Source organism: Danio rerio, chromosome 19 (assembly GCF_052040795.2).
Source record: "Danio rerio strain M-AB ecotype USA chromosome 19, GRCz13ab, whole genome shotgun sequence".
NCBI classification, from domain to species: Eukaryota; Metazoa; Chordata; class Actinopteri; order Cypriniformes; family Danionidae; genus Danio; species Danio rerio.
The window spans coordinates 40,645,778-40,668,018 of NC_141039.2; the positions used below are offsets into that span (position 1 = coordinate 40,645,778).

Here is a 22,241-nt window from a genome sequence, read left to right on the forward strand (position 1 = left end):
CAGCATCATGGGACGGACATACCTGCTGTTTACACAGCGCACCTGCTGTGCTTATCTTCGTCTGAGTGGATCTAATTTGACACAAAATAGACAGTTTTTGGTCTTCAGCCGTGAGTGTAAGCATTAGGCGGTGCGCCCACAGTGTGTTCAATAACACTCACAATACTGAAAAGCACTTGTGGAAATAATGAGCTCCAATCAGACTGGGGAATAAAATGAAATAAATTACTAATTCCATGCAAATGTCATGTAAATGTCATGCAAATGTCATGTAAATGTCATGCAAATGTCATGTTACCATGAAAAAAAAAAGTTTTCACCAAAATAGCAAAACCCTAGCAAGTTTTTGTGTAGGTTTGTATTTTAGAGCACTGTTAAAATACTCAAAAATGCCTCTGTTAATGCCTTCAAACATTTGTATTTGATTACCCAAAGTCACACAAGGGGCATAACGGTGGCGCAGTGGGTAGCACAATCGCCTCACAGCAAGAAGGCTGTTGGTTCAAGCCCTGGCTGGGTCAGTTGGCATTTCTGTGTGGAATTTGCATGTTCTCACCGTGTGGGTTTCCTCCGGGTACTTCACTTTACCCCACAGTCCAAAGACATGCAGTATACAGCTGAAGTCAGAATTATCAGCCCCCCCCCCTTTATTTTTTTTACCCAATTTCTGTTTAACAGAGATTTTTTTTCACATAACATACTAGTTTTAATAACTCATCTCTAACAACTGATTTATTTTATCTTTGCCATGATGACAGTAAATAATATTTGACTAGATATTTTTTCAAGATTCTTCAATGCAGCTTAGAGTGACATTTAAAGGCTTAACTAGGTTAATTAGGTTCGTTAGGGTAATTAGGCAAGTTATTGTATAATGATGGTTTGTTTTGTAAACAGTCTGAAAAAAAATTAGCTTAAAGGGGCTAATAATTGTTACCTTAAAATGGTTTTTAAATTAAAAGCTGCTTTAAACCTAGTCAAATTAAAACAAATAAGACTTCCTCAAGAAGAAAAAGTATTATCAGACATACTGTGAAAATTTCCTTGCTCTGTTAAACATCATTTGAAAAATATTTTAAAAAAGAAAAAAAGGGGGGCTAATAATTCTGACTACAACTGTAGGTGAATTGAATAAGCTAAATTGGCCGTAGTATATGAGTGTGAAAGAGTGTGTATGGGTGTTTCCCAGTGTTGGGTTGTGGCTGGAAGGGCATCTGCTGTGTAATAACATGTGCTGGATAAGTTGTCGGTTCATTCTGCTGTAGAGACCCTGGATTAATAAAAGGACTGAGCTGAATAGAAAACGAATAAATAAATGAAAGTCACTAATTACACTACATCAATAACAATTGACCATCCCTTACACCTTAACCCACCCTTAAACCCACATATACCACCAAACCTACCCCTAACCCTACATGTATCCCACCTCAAGAGCACCAGAAGTCTTCTGCAGTACATTATGAACACGTTAAGTACATCGCGTTTTCTTTTTTTTCTTTTTTTTTTGCTACAAGTACAAAATAGTAGTTCAGGACACCTAATAAAAAGTAAGATCTGTCGTGAATTCCGACTTCTTATTAATAAGAAATGATCAGACCGGAGTTTTTGAATATCAGAAAATAGACTTTTTATTCTCCATAATAAAGCCGAGAAAGAGCAGAGCAGACCTCATAGCATTCTCCTCCTGCTCCTTCTAAAGTTTCAGTGTGTTTCCAAAATCTTTATACAGGATTATTTGACACACCCCTAGGTGTCTCATTTTAACTTTTAACCATTTTAGAATAGGTTTTTACTCTAAGGGGTCCTGCTATTCTTGCCTCTCAGCCCACTAGCTCATGTCAACAGAGATGTTACAGGTCTATGTCAGCAAAGTATAGATGCAACTTATGCAAAGGAACTAAGTGTTTACATACATTGTTATGATAGGATAACTTGATAATATGTTACTCATTCTAACTTCTGACACATATAGCTTCATACAAGTATTTAAAATACAGTATATGATCAGTGCTTTACATATTCAGTTATTCTACACAATCAGTCTTCAGCATAGCCTTCTCCTAGTGTTGCTCCTGTGCAGGCATACTCATCTTACACAGACACATCACTGTATTTTTAACACATGCTGGCATGTTTGCTGCAAACACTACATACATTTTGAGAAGAGAAAATTGACTACATACATTTTGAGAAGAGAAAATGAATTGCTTTACACTTAGAAAGTACTTCACACTGAGAGAATAGAAATCTTCTTTAGATCCAACCTTGATATAAAGTGTTACCCAAAAGTGTAATAAACAGCTAGTTAATTTGCATTTCAGTTAGTTTAGTTTTATATAAACTGCATTTAATTTAATTTTAAGAGTTATGAAATGAATCACATTGCGACACAATGGCAGAGTAGGTAATGCTGTCGACTCACAGCAAGAAGGTCGCTGGTTCGAGCCTCAGCTGGGCTAGTTGGCATTTCTGTGTGGAGTTTGCATGTTCTCCCTGCGTGGGTTCGCGTGGGTTTCCTTCGAGTGCTCTGGTTTCCCCCACAGTCCAAAGACATGCGGTACAGGTGAATTGGGTAGAATAAATTGTCCGTAGTTGTGAATAAGTGTGTATGGATGTTTCCCAGAGATGGGTTGCAGCTGGTAGGGCATCCGCTGCGCAAAAAATATGCTGAATAAGTTGGCAGTTCATTCTGCTGTGGCAACCCCAGATTAATAAGGGGACTAAGTCGAAGAAAATGAATGAAATGAAATACTCCTGCACTGCATGTGTACAGAACAGGATTGCACAATAAAGCATAAACTGGCAACCGGTTTTAACTCTAATGTGTACATTAACTAGTGCTGTTCTATTATCTGAGCTTTTCCAGCATCACTCACCTCTAAACAGCACATAAAACAAATAAACAGTGGTTGGCTTCAGCAAACGTCAGTCAGATGGTCTCTTTCCTGTCCAATTGGCCGGAAGCTGACCAGACCCTCTTCTGGAAATCAATGGCGAAACCATCTAACCTTGTTTGCTTTAAACCTTTCTATGTCCCAAAAAAAGCTCCGAAAGACAAAATCCAATCACAGGAACATGATATCTGATATGTTATTCTGCAATAAAATGTGCTGATTTGGCCTTTAATGGGAGCACCAAGGCATTGCTTTATATCTGCACTATGCTCACGGTCACAATTACATCTGAAATTTGCCATTGGCTCTAATGCGAGATGGCTCTGAGCCAGAGAGGAAAGGGATATTCCCGACGGGATGCATGCAGCTGTATAAAACACACTTTCCATGAGCTCTTCTGTGCTGTGGGCCTATTTAGATTACCTATTCATCCCCCACCTGCAAATATCCCTCCTCTGTCCGTCTCCCGCTGAAGCCGCCTGCAACGGCAAAGGGGTAATCAGCTTGTGCGGTATTACTGGAGGACACCGGGGAGAGAGAAGGAGAGAGAGAGAAAGTGCATTTATGTGTGGGATGAAGGACGGACCGAAGAACATGTGAGGCTGTAATAAACAGCCAGGTGGAGTCAGGCAGGTTTCAGGGTGAATCACAAAAGAGAACGGAACAGGATGGAGAGATTCGCACATGCAGATCACACTTACTGGCCTATTAGAGAGAGAGAAGCGCCAGGAAAAAGGACACGTGCCGAGCCACCTGTTTATTAGTGGTACTTAATAAACTAAATATCAGGATTTAGAGTTAGGATTTGAGCGATGTTGAGATATGGACGCTGTACGCATGCATTTACAGACAAATGTGTTGGCATCTTTTTATTTGATTATCATAATGACGTTTGACCTGGAAGATAACAAAATAAAATCAATTTAGGGCTAAATAATAAGGATGGGCTTAGGGTTGAGTGATTTAGGGAAATATGTAATTGCAATATTTTTGTTGTGATTTGATTTGTGATTACAATTATTTACGGTTGAGATCGGTTTACACTTTAAAGGGCACCTATGATGCAAAATCAATTTTTGGAAGCTGTTTAGACAGAACTGAGTGCAGGTGCAGTGTGTCCACTGTCATTTTGAAGTGATATACAGTGCATCTGGAAGGTATCAAACATCTTCCACTTACGGATGATGGAGACCACTGTGATCATTAGAACTTTCAGAGAAGCGGAAATTTTCTGTAACCTTCCCTAGTCTTGTGCCTTGATACAATCCTGTCTCAGAGGTCTACAGACAATTTCTTTGTCTTCATGCTTGGTTTGTGCTTTGACATGCACTGTCAACCCTGGGACCTTATATAGACTTATATAGGGTTATCAAGTCCAATCAACTGAATTTACCACAGGAACATCTCAAGAATGATCATAAGAATCATTCTAAGAATTTTTTCACATTGTCATTATGGGGTATTGTGTGTAGAATGTGGAGGAAATAAATAATTTTTTTCCCATTTTGGAATAAGGCTGTAACATTAAAAAAATGGGGAAAAAGTGAAACGCTATGAATACTTTTGAACATGAAACTCTAAGTTTAAGTAAAGAAATAAAGTATTAATTATTATTATTATTATTTTAAAACATATTTTTAAATGTAAAATTTAGATGTAAGCTACCAGACAAGACACCTTTTCTTTGACACTCTCCAGACAACACTGCTGATCTACATAAAAGAGTGAACAGCTTCCTCTCCAGCTCAACAGCAGTCTTGTTTACCGTCTGTTTGGAAATTTACAGGGCCGCAAAGCTGTCTGTGCGTTGCTCTTAAAGTTTCATTATATGCTGTGATCTACTGTGTGTTCCTCTGACAGGCGGCACTCAGGTCTGACAAAAGAGTGATGCGTAACACAGAAGAGTGCACCTGAATCAAGAAGCGCAACATCCAACAATACTGCTCAAAAAAGAAAACATGCACTTTGGATGGGCCTGCGGTATAGGGGTGTGTGATGAATAAACATGGGGTCTTGCAAACACACAGACAGTCAACAAACACTCTTTAAGCACACAGAGACTAAAAAAAGAGCAACAGGGTCAATTCGTGGGCTAACTAGTTGAATTTTGCTACCTTTTTTGTCAATAAAGCTTAATTGTTAGAGGTCGCACTGCTGCCACAACAAAACCTGCTAATAATAATCTGATTAATGCAAAAAATAATTTGAATAATTGTTAAATTAATTGATTATCAGCATAATTCAATTCAATTTATCTTTATTCATATAGCGCTTCAGTGCTTCCCACGCATAGACTTTACTTGGGCTGGCTGCCCATGTATATTAACGCTAAATTTGGTGATCACTCGCGATCTATTAACTAGTTGAAAATCTTCTCTTGCCCTGCACATATTGTACTGTTTGTTGTGTGAGTGTAAGACCTGTCACTCACACACACAATCTCACATGCTCTGCAGACACACAGAGATGAGCCTTTTGGGAACTTTAATAATGTGTCCGGGCATAGTTTCTGAACATCCTAAAACGTCTTAGAAAAACTTTAATATAAATTCGGAGAGGATGACCTGACATAGTATTCTTGTAATTATTATGGCTTTTAGCACTGTCTTTATTCCCTTTTTCTTTGATTTATTTATCATTTGTTGTACTGTGCATCCGGAAAATATTCATAGCGCTTCATTTTGTCCACATTTTTTTATGTTCCAGCCTTATTCCAAAATGGATTAAATTCATCTATTTCCTCTACATTCTACACACAATACCCCATAACGACAATGTGAAAAAAAGATTTTTTTGAAATTGTTGCAAATTTATTAAAAATAAAAAAAAACTGAAAAATCACATGTACATCAGTATTCATAGCCTTTGTTCAATACTTTGTTGATGCACCTTTCTTGTGAATTTTTGCCCATTCCTCTTTGCAGTACCTCTCAAGCTCTATCAGGTTGGATGAGAAGCGACTGTGTACAGCCATTTTCAGATCTGATGTTCAATAGGATTTAGTTCTGAGCTCTGGCTGGGCCACTCAAGCACATTCAAAGAGTTGTTGTGAGTGGAGTGGCTTCAGTCTGGCCACTCTACCATACAGGCCTGATTGTTGGATTGCTGCACAGGTGGTTGTCTTCCTGTAAGGTTCTCCTTTCTCCACAGAATAACGCTGGAGCTCAGACAGAGTGACCATCGGGTTATTGATCACCTCTCTGACTTAGGCCCTTCTCCCTTGATCACTCAGCTTGGATGGCCGGCCAGCTCTAGGAAGAGTCCAGGGGCCTCATGTATCAACGCTGCGTACGCACAAAAACTTTGCGTACGCCAGGTTTCACGCTCAGAATCGCTCACGTTTGGATTTACTAACAATGAACTGAACGTGGGAATGTGCGCAGCTTCACGGCAGCTTTCTGGCTGGCGTACGCACATTTTTTGTGCGTGTCTGTTTTATTTCCATTGGCGACTCCTAGAGGCAGTTGTGTTAAATTCCTCTCTACAAAGTGTCTGAGCCTTGCAATGGCAGCTGTATGAGACGGGTTCATCTAGCAGGTATGTAAGGTTTCCATACCATACAGTTGATCAGCTAAACATTAAAGCACAATTTGCAGCGGTCGCCTGTTTTCCCAATGTAATCTGAGCGATCTACCGCACGCACATTGCTATAAAGACACTATCTGAAGATGAATTTGCATGCGTGAATCAGAAACATTTCCATTCAATAAATGTGCAAATAAAATATGATGCACAAACTTATTGATGATTCCTTCTTGTCTTTCTCGTGATAAATAGTGGGCAAAATCTGATATGTAGCGGGGAAAAAAAGAAGAAAGAATTCATCAGACGCTGGATTCGAGTCGAGTTCATGTTCGGATGTGTCAATACATGATCACATGCGTCTTACGAGGTGCGCCACTGAGACTGCTAAGGGTACTGCAACATTTTACAGATATAAACCACACTATTTCTTCTTTAATTCACTCAGTGCGATGTTTAGACCCAACTGTGTTGACCGCATCAGCTTAACTCTCCCACTCTATTTTTTTCTTTTGTTGTTAATGCCGGAGAACAAACTTGCAAATAACACCGCTTTTCTCCGGTCTACCTCCGAAAGCAGCACCTCCATTTCACATTCTGTTCAAAGTTTCTCTTTTTGCTTGATTTTGCCATTGCTTTTTCGTTGGGTTTTGCCATTAGCATTGTCATTAGCATATTCATACGGGGGAGGAGGCAGGGAGGGGTTTTGTGCTCATGCATGTTGCGCTCAGTTTCACGTTCATTCGGATGTACAGAAGAATATGCGTGAGATTCAGCGTACGCAGTGTTTCATACATCTGAATTTTTTTCTGCGTACGCACATTTACAGCTTTGTGCGTACGCAATGTTTTAGTAAGATTTCCACGCAAGTCTTCGTACATGAGGCCCCTGGTGGTTCAAACATCTTCCACTTACGGATGATGGAGGCCACTGTGCTTATTGGAACTTTCAAAGCAGCAGAAATTGTTCTGGAACCTTCCCCAGCCTTGTACCTTGAGACAATACTGTTTCGGAGGTCTACAGACAATTCCTTTGTCTTCATGCTTGGTTTGTGCTTTGAAATGCACTGTCAACCCTGGGACCTTATATAGACAGGTGTACGCCTTATCAAATTATGTCCAATCAACTGAATTTACCACAGGTGAACTCCAATGAAGCTGCTGAAACACATCAAGAATGATCAAAAGAAACAGAATGTATCTGAGCTCAGTTTAGAGCTTCACAACAAAGGCTCAACAATAAATATGAAGCACTGCGAACACTTTCCAGATTCACTCTATATTTAATGTTTCTACCAAATCAGGTGCTGGTGGCACCAGTGCTGTCAATAATGTTTTGTTTGTATGCTTTTTTTAATGCAAACATACAGACATTCCAACAGCATTTAACCACAACAATCAACAAGTCTAAAGACAAGAATATCTCAAGCTCTTAATGAACCTCTAAATGAAGGAAAGCACGATGGGGGAAATCACAGAGCTGGCTGTGAACTAAAGACCCAGTTTCTTCAACTGTGCTGAGGGATTATAGGCCTGCCAGGTTGCTTTTTTTTTGCAAAATACAGGGCTTCTCCCATCCAAAAATATCCAAAGGGCATGAAAAGGCAGAGCAGATGGATTTTATGGTTTATTCATGATGAAAAACCATCAATACAGGCCTCATTATAAATTATACAGACATGAACTCATGAACTTTTACGATAGTGCCTTCACATTTATTAGTAATCTAATGATTATTATTAATTATCCTAAATAAGACAATATTATGATATTCCTTTTAGAATATTCCTTTAATGTTCCCATTTTACAGTGATTCATTACCTCACCTGTCATTTGTTTATTAGGGTTCCAATCAGTTTTTGTTTTTCATTTGTTGTGCTAAGCATGCAAATAGATAACAGAGTAATTAATTTTGATTTTCTTTCGATTTTTTTCATCAAACTACTCATCACTGCCGTGTATTTCCTGTCATTAAAAAAAAAATCCAACACGAGAGTAATAGTGTGGAATAGGAGTCAACATGTCAATACAGCACTTTGATTATGTATGATTGCAATGAAAGTATGGCTTTAGCAGAACAAAGGTAATCAAAAAAAAAAAAAAAACAGCAGATTATTAACCAGAGTATTGCATTAATTTTGATAATATCCAAATAGTTTCTTTTATAAGACCTCTTTTATTTTCTGTTTTTTTAACAGAGATTGTCTACATAGCCCTACTTCAGCCCTGACTGGACTACAGTTAGACCATTATTAATGGCAATGATCCTTAGTAGGCCTTTAAATAATTCTTTATTTTCACAGTCGTTTTGCAAATTTGCCAAAGTACGACCCACACAGGTCAGACCGTGGTTGTGTGCAGACCGATTCTATTTTAGACATTGTAATACTTAATTTTAAGTCTCAAACAGTAGCCCTATAGGTCACAGACAGTATGAATTAAATTAAGGCACAGTGTTTTTTGTACATCCAGATACATGTATGTTAAAGGGTCACAAAACTGCAAAACACATTTTGTGAGATGCTGACAGACATATACATACAAACACTATTAGGGCACATACAGTTGAAGTCAGAATTATTATCGCTTTTTTATTTTTTTCCCCAATTTCTGTTTAACAAAGAGAAGATTTTTTTCAACACATTTCTAAAAATAATAGTTTTAACAACTCATCTCTAATAACTGATTTATTTTATCTTTGCCATAATGACAGTAAATAATATTTTACTAGATATGTTTCAAGACACTTCCTTACAACTTAAAGTGACATTTAAAGCCCTAAATAGGTTTATTAGGTTAACTGGGCAGGTTAGGGTAATTAGGCAAGTTATTGTATAACGATGGTTTGTTCTGTAGACTATTGAAAAAAAAAAACTAGCTTAAAGGGGCTAATAATTTTGACCTTAAAATGGTTTTTAAAAAGTTTAAAACTGCTTTTATTCTAGCTAAAATAAAACAAATAAGACTTTCTCTAGAAGACATGCCGTGAAAAAGATTTTTTTCTCTGTTAAACATCATTTGGGAAATATTTAAAAAGAAAAAAAATTCAAAGGGGGGCTAATCATTCTGACTCTAACTATGTATTTAACAAAAAAGTGCAAGATATTTCAAGCAAATTCGTTCTTAACCCCAAACCATGATTTTCCCTTCACCAAACTTGACTAAATTCTGTGAAAATCTTGGGTCCATGTCGGTTCTGATAGGTCTTCTGCAGTATTTGTGATGATCTACCTTCTGCCACTTTTCCAAATGATAAATTAAAAGTCAAGTTATTATTTGTTGATCGTACAACTGGGATCGACCACAAGACTGTTGTCAGGTAATGTATATTGAGATATATAAGATTATATATAAATTATAATTACACTGAAAACCCTTTTCTGGGTCTTTTTTAAATTGTGTATAAAAAAATCACATTTTTACTACTAATATATTCTACTATGCCAATGCTTTTGATCTGAAAAAGTCCCCTTCTACGTAACAAGATAATCCTTAAAAATAATCATCTAAATTGAGGAAAGCACATCATGTGACAGCCATGTAAATAAAGACCCTCTTTCATTCATTGTTCAAGTGCAAACTACTAAATGCTCCACAAATGACTGCAGGGAAACACAAAGTTTGCAACGACAGAGAAATGCTTCTAGCACATGACCCTCTTGACCTTAAACATAATCAACATCGGATACAGCCAGTTAAACATGATCAGAACACTCACAAAAGAGTCTTTGTGAATGCAATCAACTGCTTTTATTGGTTATATCTATAAAATTTTGTTTATTAGACTTGTTAAACAATGTTAGATTGTTTACCCTTTTGCCATTCCTGAGGAGAAAAGCACAGCAGGGAGAGGAATCGTTTTTGAATCAATGATGTGATGTACCAATAGTGTCCGCACTAAACTAAATGTACAAAACTGATTAAGAAGAGTTTTTTTTAAAGCTTATTATATGCACATATCTACATAATTGGGGTGTAACGAATCACGGTTGATCCATGATCCTTACAAATCACAACCCACAGTTCTGAACACACGTGACCCGCGATTAATAACTTTTTGATCCAACATTTATGACAAATCATCAATCAAATCACGTGTATATAAGGATTTTGTCTTCCCTGTAAAATATGATGACAGAAAAAGTTCTTAGGCTATTATTTAAGGTGTTTTCTGTCACTGTTTGTTTAGCCTGTGTTAATGCATTCAGTGTAAAGCTGCATGATTAAACATTAAAAGATCATGATCTCAATTCAAACCCGCGTAAAATGAATGATTAAAGACAATAAAGATTTGCATATGTTAATTAATTCTTCAAACCGCTGCATTCACATCTGCGTTTGATCAAGAGAGATTCAGTTTTCACACTTTTTCAGTTCGCTACAAACAACTAAATAACACAGAAGAACTGGGAGAACAGTTTATAGTACAGATATAAACACTGATGTTCATGGTAAAGATTAAAATCACTTTTTAATGCAACTTGACGCTGGTGAGTGTTGTAGCAGTTACATTGTGTAACCAATAGGTGGCAACAAACAACTATTAAAATGATGTCACTGAATAGGTTTTCCAAAAATGACTGAAACACATAAGTGAAATAAATATGATATATGTTGTACAAGATTTCTTTATTTAGCATTATCAGCAACAGTAGCAAAGATCATTTTTTGTATTGAATATTTTCTTTTTTTCAGCTAGTAATTTCTTGATTTTAATTTTTATTAAAATTACAGATTCTAAATTCTGTTGGTTAAAGCCAATGGTTTTTGCAGTAATTTTTTTTTGTATAAATGGAAAGCAAATTACATTTAGTCTCCTTAGAATTTTAAGGTTCTTTCTGACATTTTTGTCAAAAGTGAGTTATTAATATATTCTTATTAAATGACAACTTATTTGCATTATAGGGTGTTTTAAAAAAAGTTTTTTTTACATTTTAAAACTTTTTATTTAAAAAAACAAATGTTACACATACTGTTTGCTATGGAATGAAAACCTTTAAAGCTTAATATCTCAAAATCATTCAGAACACAGATAGAACCTTATAATTCCAAGGTGACGATTTTCATCCCCCTTTTTTGCTGATCTGAAAATAATTCAATCCGTGACTCAAAAACAGTAATGTGATCCGAACCGTGAGAACTGTGATCTATTACACCACTATCACATAATGTTTAAATTTAGATCATTTTAACTGTGAAAATGTGGGTGATTTGAATTGAAATAATGTTTCATCATCATTCGATGTAACATATACACACCCACATTCAAATTAAACCATATACTCAGTCTTCTTGTACTTATTCAAATATTTTGAGGAATAAGTGATCCTACCAAACGTTTTAGATTATAAAAGATTAAATAACTTCTTTCTGGTAAATAGGTAAGCCTAGAAAACAGTATTATAATAAATGGAATGTTTAAAGACTTGGTATTTTGTGGCTGCACTGTAACTCTTAATTAAAGGTGCTGTATGTAAGTTTTTGACTCTTCTAAAGCATAGAAATTGCAGATATTTAAGAAACATGCCAAGGAAACATTCTTGTTTACCTGAAAGTCAGATATTCTGCTTTGAAAATGTGTTTTGTTAGCCTTCTCAAAGTAAAAAAAAAAGAAAAAAAATATTATTCAAAACTGCAAGATGATTATATGGACAGGCATTACTGTACAACTACATAATCTATCGGCTTAAAGATATCGGCCTAAATTTGATATCGGAGCGATAACGATAACATTAAAAATAGCATTTATTGGCTGATGTAGCTTGAATATCATTCTGCATGACTTTATAGCTACTATGAGAACAATTGTTCATTTACCTCAGATTCAGTTTTCTATTTATTTATAGTATTTTAAAGCTCATAAATATACATTATATTAGCTGCATTGGACTTGGCGAGCATGAAAGCAATAAAATGTGACTAAGAAATATCATGTGAAAAATATTTGGTACAGCAAAATTACATTTTAATAACTAGAAACAAATATAAACGCCTGATATTCCATAACTTGGACAAAGAAAATATAAAAATTCCCTGACTTTTTAATGCCTGGAATACTTTTAAAACTCCATGATATTTCACAAATGCCTTAAAAACCCTGATAAGCAGCTAAATAACATAAAAGTCACATTTATCCAACAATCCAGGGATGGAACATAAACACACAGGCTTCTCCTTAGTGGGAGACTAAGAGGGTCTATAAGGGGGCAGTCATCATGTCCTCCAGCATCCCATCCTCAATCCACTCCAGCCTCAACGCTGGTCTCTCCATGACGACCAGCGCACAAGGGAATGCAAATGAGCCACATACTAAGGGTGTTCAGGGAGAAAAGGTCGCACGTAAAAGCACTTCCATTTCCCTCAGCTGTTCAAACACGACCTGTTCAACACGTTCAATCAAACTGTAACTAAAAGAAAGAAAGGAAGGAACTGAAACGACCACACACAATGAGCAACGGCATGAATAAAGACAAGAGATGGCCATTTAATGAGAGAAAGATGGTTCCTGCTGTTCCAGCGGCTCAGTGAATGAATCATTAAAAGATGGCATCTATTGAACTCTATAGATTATTATAACTCCATGTATTAAATCAATGATTGCAGCTCAACTGAAGGCAAAACAGGAAACAGCCAAAAGAGGAAGAACCAGCTAGTTATGTGGTGCAGTGTTGCTAAGGTGGCAAATAAAACAAAAAACAAATCTAATGTACTGAAACGGTCATAAAGTAGTAGCTTCCTATGAGAACAGCACTATATTTGGGCCTATCTTTCTTGGCCTTTCTAGGTACCATTCTGTACCACTTTTTGAGTACGCTTTCCAAAGGGTAAATAGCACAACAAAAGTATATCAAAAGGCGGAGCTAGATGTGCAGCTAAATGCTATTGGTTTACAGAGAAACGTCAATAGTGCGTGCACAAGCCAGGTGAATGAAAACAAAAGAAGCAACGCTTTTAAATACCCAGCCGAGACATTACACCATAATAATATATACATATAACAACAAGCCATGCTCGACCCGAGCTCAAACAAACCTTGTTGTCATCTTGATGAACAGCCACAATGCCAAGAAGGATAAGAAGATTCATATTACATATTACAATTTAGATTTATTATTTATTTATGTTTATGTTTAGTATTTAATTTATAATACCTGAACTTTATTCATGACTCCCTTATTAATGAAAAAAGTAATTTTTGTACAGACGCTTTTTTGTTAATTGTATATACTGTGACTCTTTGTTGCAATAATAATAATAATAATAATAATAATAATAATAATAATAATAATAATAATAATAATAATAATAAATGAATTATCAAATAATAAAAAAAAAGGCTGCTCTTTTAAACCTATTGGTCAAAGTTTTTAAGCAGCCCAATATTGTTTTCAGTACTAATAAAGAATGTTTCTAAAGCACCATTCATTCATTCCTTTTCGGCTTAGTCCCTTTATTTATCAGGGGTCGCCACAGCGGAACAAACCACCAACTTATCCAGCATATGTTTTATGCAGCGGATGCTCTTCCAGCTGCAACCCAGCACAGGAAAACACTCATACACAGTTGCAATCAAAATCATATACTACGGCCATTTTAGCTTATTTAATTCACCTAAAGCTTATGTCTTTGCACTGTAGGGGAAACCAGAGCACCCGGAGGGAACCCATACCAACACTGGGAGAACATGCCAACTCCACACAGAAATGCCAAATGACCCAGCCGAGGCTTGAACCAGCGACCTTCTTGCTGTGAGGTGACAGTGCTAAGCACTAAGCCACCGTGGCACCTTTCTAAAGCACCAAATGCAGACAATTCTATGTAGTTTAATGCATAAAACTCTGATATGTATGCCAGGCACATGTGGAAAAAAACAAGTTACATTTGCAACCTGCATTCAAAACACAAGGAAGGCCAAAACCAATTTTACCCTGTCAATCACACAACATTCCTTAACAATAAAAACGCTACCTTTTAATGCAAAACATACAGAAAGCAAATAATCCAACGTGCTACTTAAAGCTGTTATAGCCTGTAAAGAGAAATACTCATTAGCACAATTTGCTAATTAGATCTTTAAGCCTATTCAGATGTGTGAAGATATAGTATCACTACAGCAGAGTGTTACAAGCAGCAGTAATAAGTTCACATGAATACTGTAATCTTTTTAATGACTAACTTACACATATCAGAGTTAAAAGGCAGTTGACCATAAAACACAATTTCAGTCACAGCTTGCTCTTTTTTTTTTTTTTCATGAGAACAAAGTCCACTTGCGTGCACGTGGAAATAGCTTATCACATGATTAACCAAACCTGTTAACCTTGCTTGACCACTACAAGCTGTTTACCACATTATTCCGAGAAAACACCTCGGCTGAGTTTGCAAATGAACTAATGAAGCACATGTGCGCTCTAAATGTCACACTTGATTGTTCCCTTTTTCCAAATAGGAAATCCTGCGGTTGTACTACTGCACAACTTCTTCCTTCCCAAACAGAGCTGCATGACAAATCTAAGGCCCCATTTACACGAATACGTTTTAGTTTTTAGATGCATACGTTTTGCTATGGTTATGCCATCCAATCACACTACGGCATTTTTTGAGCCCTGAAAAAGCATTTTGAAAACACTAGAGAGGCCATTTTGGTTTTAAAACACTTCTGCTCACTGTCAGTGTGGATGGGGGAAAACTGAGGCTGCGTCCGAAACCGCATTCTTTCATTCTATATAGTACGCTAAAATCAGTATGCGAGCCGAGAAGTATGTCCGAATTCATAGAATTCGAAAAACATTATGCAAGTACCACCCAGATGACTTACTACTTCCGGCGAGATTCTTAAATGCGCATTCCATGATGCCCCATGAGAAAATTCATGAATGGGAGCATACCTGTCAACCCTCCTGTTTTTCCCGGGATTCTCCCGTATTTTACAGTTCTATCCCGCTATCATCCTGTAAAGGTATTTTCACATATTTCTCCAGTATATTCAGTCATTCTTGGAAGGGTGGCAAATAAACAATAAGAGCCGAGCCTTCCTATACGCAACCCATACCGCCAAACCTCCAGGGGCCGCCACTTACTTTTAAATGTCAGTCTGTTCTGTGCTTTCGCTTTGTTTAGGCATGAAAGCACTTTGAACTAAATAGAAAAACGGCGGGATTTCCTTCCTTTTCTTTACAAGTGCCGTCTCCCCTTCATATGCAATCCTCAAAACAGTCACATAGCGGTGCGTGACTGTCAGCTGACGCGCTCTATAGTGTTCAATAGACCATTTCCCAAATGGATTCTGTACACACAATCTGAAGCGGAGCAAAAGTCTAGGTTTGGGTGCGTGTTTAAACAGACGCATACACATAATTAATAATAATAATAATAACTACAATATCTAAAGACGTCAATCTTTTTTTTCAAACACAACTTATTTCATTCTAAATGAGCATAAAAAGTTAGAAAAGCAATCGAATGCTGTCATATAATGTTAGATGTGTGCATTTTTAAAGTGACACCTGTTTTTTAATGCAATTAAATGAAAAAAATCTAAATAAATAAGAGATTCATTCATTGCTCTTGAATCAGAATGTTTAAGGTTTACAGTGAACAAACGGCTAATGAGATTTGATAGCTTGATTCTACTTCATTATAATAGCTATAGATTTTAATAAGCTGAACTGTTTGCTAATTTTTTTGCTGCTAATGTATACTATTTTTTTTTCTTTCGTAAATAATAATAATAAAACATATTATTGATTATTTGACTGTTTATTTACACTGAAACGGCTCCAGATTAACATATTTAGTAATTTTTATTATGGTATTATAAACGGTATTATGGTGGTGGGCATATTCCTTAATTTCACATCCCAATGTTGACAGGTATGAATAGGAGTGAAGCGACGCAACTAAAGCAGGTAGGTCACGTGACCATGACAAAAAGGCGGATGTAGTACGCCCGAATTCCATTCATACTTCTCACATCCATACTGTATAGAACGTACTTTTCTAACGGCCGAGTAGTAGGTTTAAATTCAAATGCAGTACCTACTGAGTGAGTAGTAGGCAGTTTCAGACATCTGGCTATATTGGACATATTAGGCTAGCGGATAAAGTTCAGTCTTGTATTTTTTCCTTAGTTTCAGACTTCACAAGTTTAACATGAAAAACAAAACAAACTCCAGAGGACACGTTGGGGAATTCTTCAAAGGTAACAGTGTAGGCTACTTTATAATATCATTCACATCACCCTGCCAACATTGGTTCACTATCGTAACAATAAAATGAAAATATGATATTTGTAGTGGAGCATTTAAATAGGACAGAATGCAACTACTGTAGAATATGGTTGAAATAAGACATTAGAAGTTTTGGATGGCCTCAAGCTTAGTACAGGACAGTTCAAGATTGGGAGGGCTGGGAGCAGATTACATCTGACCAATAGCAGCCAGTCGGCCTCTCGGAATAAGTAGAAGAGCTGAACCGTGTCCCTTATGGGCTGGAGGTCAAACAGGGAAGTCAGCCAACATAAAGTGTCTGACAAGCAGATTCACAGAAGCAACACGGTTTGGGCAGTGCAACCGCATGTGATTTATGCAATGTTGTGTAACACATCAAGTTCATGAGAATGCTTTCAAAACAGCAGGACAATCTTCAGGGCAAGCTCAAACTGAAAGCAGAATGTTAGATGAACTCTTTAATGCATAGCTAGATCAATAGAGTGGTTATTTAAGAAATAAATATAGATCAACTCTTTAAAATGTCTTACGATACAAAAATAAGTTGTGCTGACACAAAACTGTGATTCAGCAGTATTGAGCACTGCCTTACACTAGCGTTTCACTTGTGCTTGACAAAAGAACCTGTCATAATGGGAGGATGAATGATAGATCTGCTTTGTTGTGTGTGGAAAAAAAACAGGATGCTTTCAGTTGTTGTCATAGTAGAATAGACACAAAAGGTTCAATAAAGGTCTTTTTTGTACAGTGACATGCTGTTTATGCACCTGCAACACACCTTCACTGATATTAGATGTGTATGAGGATAGCACACCACCCAAATCAAATGAAAAAGAAAAGTCTAACGCATTCTTCACTAAAACATGAATGATTTTTAGCTGAACTGTGATCCTTGGTGATTCAGAAATGACAAACCAGTTGCTACCGGCACTTTCTGATTCAAAACACACTGACTATATTGGCTAAATTGTTACCCTTATTAAATTAAAATAGTGCTTGTGGTAAATGAAAATAAAACAAAATTTGTAAACATTGTCAGCGTCATTTGCGATTGGACACTCTGGACTACAAACTATTCAGACTGACTGTGGATGTAATAAAGCTGTAAATTAAATTTATTTACTTGCGAAGACTGGACTTTTTTTATTCATAAGATTTCATAGTGTATTGCTAAAAGCCACAAGTATTAATTGTGTTTTACTGTTTCTGTTCATGTGTTTTTGACTCTCAAAATGACAGTAGCCATTACCAAAAAAGTTAAATATGTATTGCCATGACTTCCGTTAGAACTCAGGGGTGGATTTAACCAAAAAACAAGGTAAGCAACCATTTAGGGCTCCAGGAGGGCCCCCAAATAAAAAGCTAGAAGTATAAATTATACCTATAAGTTATATATGTATAACAGAATTTTCTATTGGGGCTGGGCGATATTGCAAAAATGCAGTCTCGTCTTGATAATTATTTTCCATATTGAATGATAACGATATCTATTTCGATGTAAGCAGTTAATGCTTCCAGATTTAAAAGAGTACCCCAACAATGACTGAAGCCACAAAAATTAGAGGGTCCATTAAATGGCATAACATTTTCCGGCGATAAATTTTCAGTGGCCAAAAATTCAGTACATCACTAATATCAACACACTTTTAGATCCCCATTGTTGCACATTTCTGCTGTATGATTGGCTCTTAGACCAACATAAAGTAAAAAAGTCCAGAACTTATTGTTATTGACATCAATTTTATCGTGATTCGATATATTATAGTTTATCGGCCCAGCATCTAAAAAAATGTAAGATTAATGTTTATTACATCTGCGAAAATGTGTCTCTAATCATAAAGCAGCCAGGCAGTTAAATGAGGTAAAGATTTAGTTTTAAAAGCGAAATAGTTTTTATCACTTTTAGTTGTGAATTCGTTTTAAGAAAACAAATAATTTAAAATGTTTTACAAGACGCTTTACATGTTATTTTTATTTTGCATTAAGACAAAATGTAGAAAAAGAGATTGAGTAGTAGAAGAAAAATAAACAGTACAAAAACAAATTAAAGTACAAAAAGTGCATTTTAAAACTTTTGGTCCCCATAGTCAAAATTGCTTAGGGCCCCCAAAACACCAAATCCGCCCCTGTTAGAACCTACAATTTGTATTCACAATAAATCAGAGCCGACCCTCACTATTAGCGAATTAAGCGGCTGGTTAGGGCTCCGCTGCCACTAAGGGGCCCCCACTGATGGTACGAGCCATTTCTTTGCTGAAATCATTTTTATTTGCATTGTACAGATTATCTTGATTGACTGCTTTAGTACTTAAATGTTTATAAATTTTCACTGGAAAGAAAAAAAGTCATAATTTTATTAAAGCAGAAATAGTTTTTGTGTGAATGTCATGTGATTTCTGAGTTTTTTATGAGTTCAGAATGTATATTTTATTACTAAGTAATGCATTTTCACTTTTGGATTAGTATTGTTGACTGTCGACTCATAGCAGAGTTTTTGCTTTTGGAATTTATATATTTAAAAAAAAAAAAAAAAAAAAAAAAAAAAACACAACCTTTTTGAAGCTGCTAGTTGAACAGTGCTGTTTTAAAATGTCCAAATCATTCGAACAGTTATTAAGTAGTAGAAATGACACTTTACTTTTCTGTGTCATTGATTGTATTTATTAAGCAATAAAATCATTGTGGGCTGGTTTGCAATGGCAATACTCCACTATTTAGAGCAAGGTAGGGCCCCAAAATTATTCTGCTTATTGCCCCCAAATGTACAGGGCCGGCCCTGCATTCAATTAAAATTCACTCACTGTAACAATAAAAAAGAGATTAGCACAACTAATCTTTAATGTTTACTGCAGTACATTATTTGTCCTTGGCGTTGAGTCAGACTTAGTTCTAGTATTAGTACCCAAATGTACATAAAAAGTACCTTTGAGGAAGCATTATGGACCCTTCAGGTAAAAATAAGTACCTTTTGAAAAGGTACTGCCACAGAGACAGCTCCTGTACCTTTATTTCTGAGAAAGTATAAGCAGATTTTAGAAAATCACTGACAGCAATGTCAGGCCCGTAGCCAGGCTCGGGTTTGCAAGACCCACCCCTCTCTAATAAAGGTCCAGAATTTGTCCTATACATGAGCTCATTTGTCCTGTCTTAACTGCTATGCCATCAAAAATAGTAAAAATAACCAATCGAAAAAGGCTTTAAGACTATGCAAAATTCTCATGTGACTTCAGTTTTGGCCAATGCAAACAATTATTTTTCATGAGTCCAACATCCAGCTGTGCAAAAAACATCTGACACAAGCAAAGTCATCTTTCACTACTGTATTGTTTTTAAATGGAGAAAACATTTGACAAGTAACTTTTATTCTTTGACCTTATTATAGAAAGAAAACAGGACCAATAAAAAAAAGTAAAGCACTTTTACAAGAGAGGCTAGATAAATTGTGAGTCACTAAATTATTATTATTATTATTATTATTATGTTTTAATTTCTATTCAAATGGACAAATTTAAATTTAAAACAGTTTTTTATTCTACTGACATATGATGTAATAAATTTGTATTTATTGTATTTTTTTAATATTATTTTAATAGTCCTTTCTACTGCTTCTTTTTTTCAAATGTATAAAGTCGTTTCTCTTGGCTTATTTTATGTTTTTATAATCTGTCTTTTTATTTTACTTTGTCTAATGTACAGCACTTTGGTCAGTCTTGTGGCTGTTTTTAAATGTGCTTTATAAATAATTGAACTTGAACTAGTATTTCAAAAATAAACATGTCATATTTCTTTTTTCTAATTATATAGGAAATGTTTTGGTACAACAAAAAGTGTGGTTATGATGATTATCCGACAAACTAATCCAGCTAAAAATAGGTATTTAAAATGTGTTGAGGTTGGTTTTACATTCACACATTCAGAATTTCTCCTCACTAATATCATTTCAGAAAAATATTATTTGCAAATTCTAAATAGTGGAATCATATAAGCAGCCAATGACTATCACAACATACATAGAATCAGCGTCAAATAACGTTAAATGTGGCTTTTATTGTTTAGCAGTCATACGAACACGTGTTTTCAGATTGAATATTCAAAGTACCATGGTAAACAATATAGGGAGCATGTCACAAACTGTCACTGATCAACAGTGCGAATGTAAAACCAACTTTACCTCGATTTAAAATGTCACCTAATCTCATAATTAAATAAAAAACGAGGCAAATAACTGCAAAAGGTCCACTTTTTGAGAAAAAAAGAACCACCCTTTCTCCAGGCTGTCCACGGGCCTGAATGTCTATGAGATAAAATCATTAGGATGATTTTGAGGAAGCCCAGCAACTGATTCGTCGATAAAGACTCGATTCAAACGAACGATTCGTTCAAGATTCGAATATGAACACACACACATACACAATATGATGTAAAATACACAGGGCCTAACCTACACACAGAACATAACTGAACAATAAACTCTATTTCTAACAGAAGAAACATACAACCGAAGTAAGAACTGCTTAATGCAAAGCTCTTGTGAAATACGAATCTTACCTTTGGCGTAACAATCCGCGCAAAACTTGTTTTCCTCTAACGTGAGAAGGGATGTAAGAACCGCCTGATAGCGGTCAATGTCTTTGACTGATCTGCCTGTCATCTTCAGAAATCGCTAATCTAACTGCTTGGTAATAAATAGTCCAAAGCCGTGGAGGAGATGATGAGATGTTTGTCCGTTATTGAGATACACCGGGAAGCGAATCGCTTTCTGTCACAACCGGCTGCTGCGGATGGAGAGAGAAAACGCTACAAGACTGCTGGCTTCCGCTAATCTTACCAGGAAGAGGAAAAAAGCATTGAACCACTGTTCACATGAAAACACCATATTCCCCGGTGCACATTCGCTGGTTCTTGACAGCCAACTTTCCTCCCGCAGAATCAGAGACACACATCGAGCTCAATCTCTACACTTGAGTGTTTACTCTTATCAGCTGCGCTTGCTCACTGCACGGCCTCTGTCGTGTACAGACATGTGCTGGTTAAAACATTGAGCATTTAAAAGATCACACAACTAAATCTAGCATCAGATGGACAATTGCGGTCGTGATGTTCGAGGTCCAGTGATGTGAATTACTGCCTCTTTGTGTATTTTCCAGAATGTGGGAAATTGCGCCCTCGTGCGGGGAGAAACGACACTGCGCACATCCGCTCGTGTTTCTTGTTGATGTACAGGGATGATGTCTCAAGGACAGCATCATATATTTTGTTGTTGTTTATTTTACTAAAAATGCAATGCTTGAAACGCCTTGAACAATCTTTAAATAGTCTATATGCACACAGACTTTTAATTTTCAGCCATGCAGCCCAAGGGCCTCCGGTACACTGTCTACAAAATTGCCATGTTTTGATTTCTTTACAAATCAACAATATTCACTGCCTGTTAGATATCCGATATGAAGTGGGTCTCAGATCAGACAAGAAGCACTGCATTAAATTCCATTTCACCCCACCATGTCCTAAACATATGACAGCTTATTTTACCACAGTATTTTCAATGGAATTTCTGCGCTAGCCCTGTTGCTACTGACGGCACTAGCGGCTAC

General features: G+C 36.3%; 1 protein-coding gene and 1 long non-coding RNA gene across 3 annotated transcripts in view; both read right to left on the reverse strand.

Annotated features, from left to right (window-relative positions):
* Positions 1 to 21,775, reverse strand: part of smap2 (small ArfGAP2) — a 33,796-nt gene extending 12,021 nt beyond the window's left edge. The window contains 1 exon segment of one of the 2 annotated variants that reach the window (NM_001044795.1): positions 21,196 to 21,298. In NM_001044795.1, coding sequence (NP_001038260.1) covers positions 21,196 to 21,298 — 103 coding nt within the window. 2 annotated transcript variants of the gene reach the window in all.
* Positions 1,606 to 16,061, reverse strand: LOC148679811 (uncharacterized). The gene is made up of 2 exons (XR_015945398.1): positions 15,221 to 16,061; positions 1,606 to 2,438 (listed from the first exon to the last, which is right to left on the reverse strand). It is a non-coding gene; the product is annotated as an uncharacterized LOC148679811 (long non-coding RNA).
* Positions 21,776 to 22,241: the final 466 nt, after the last annotated feature.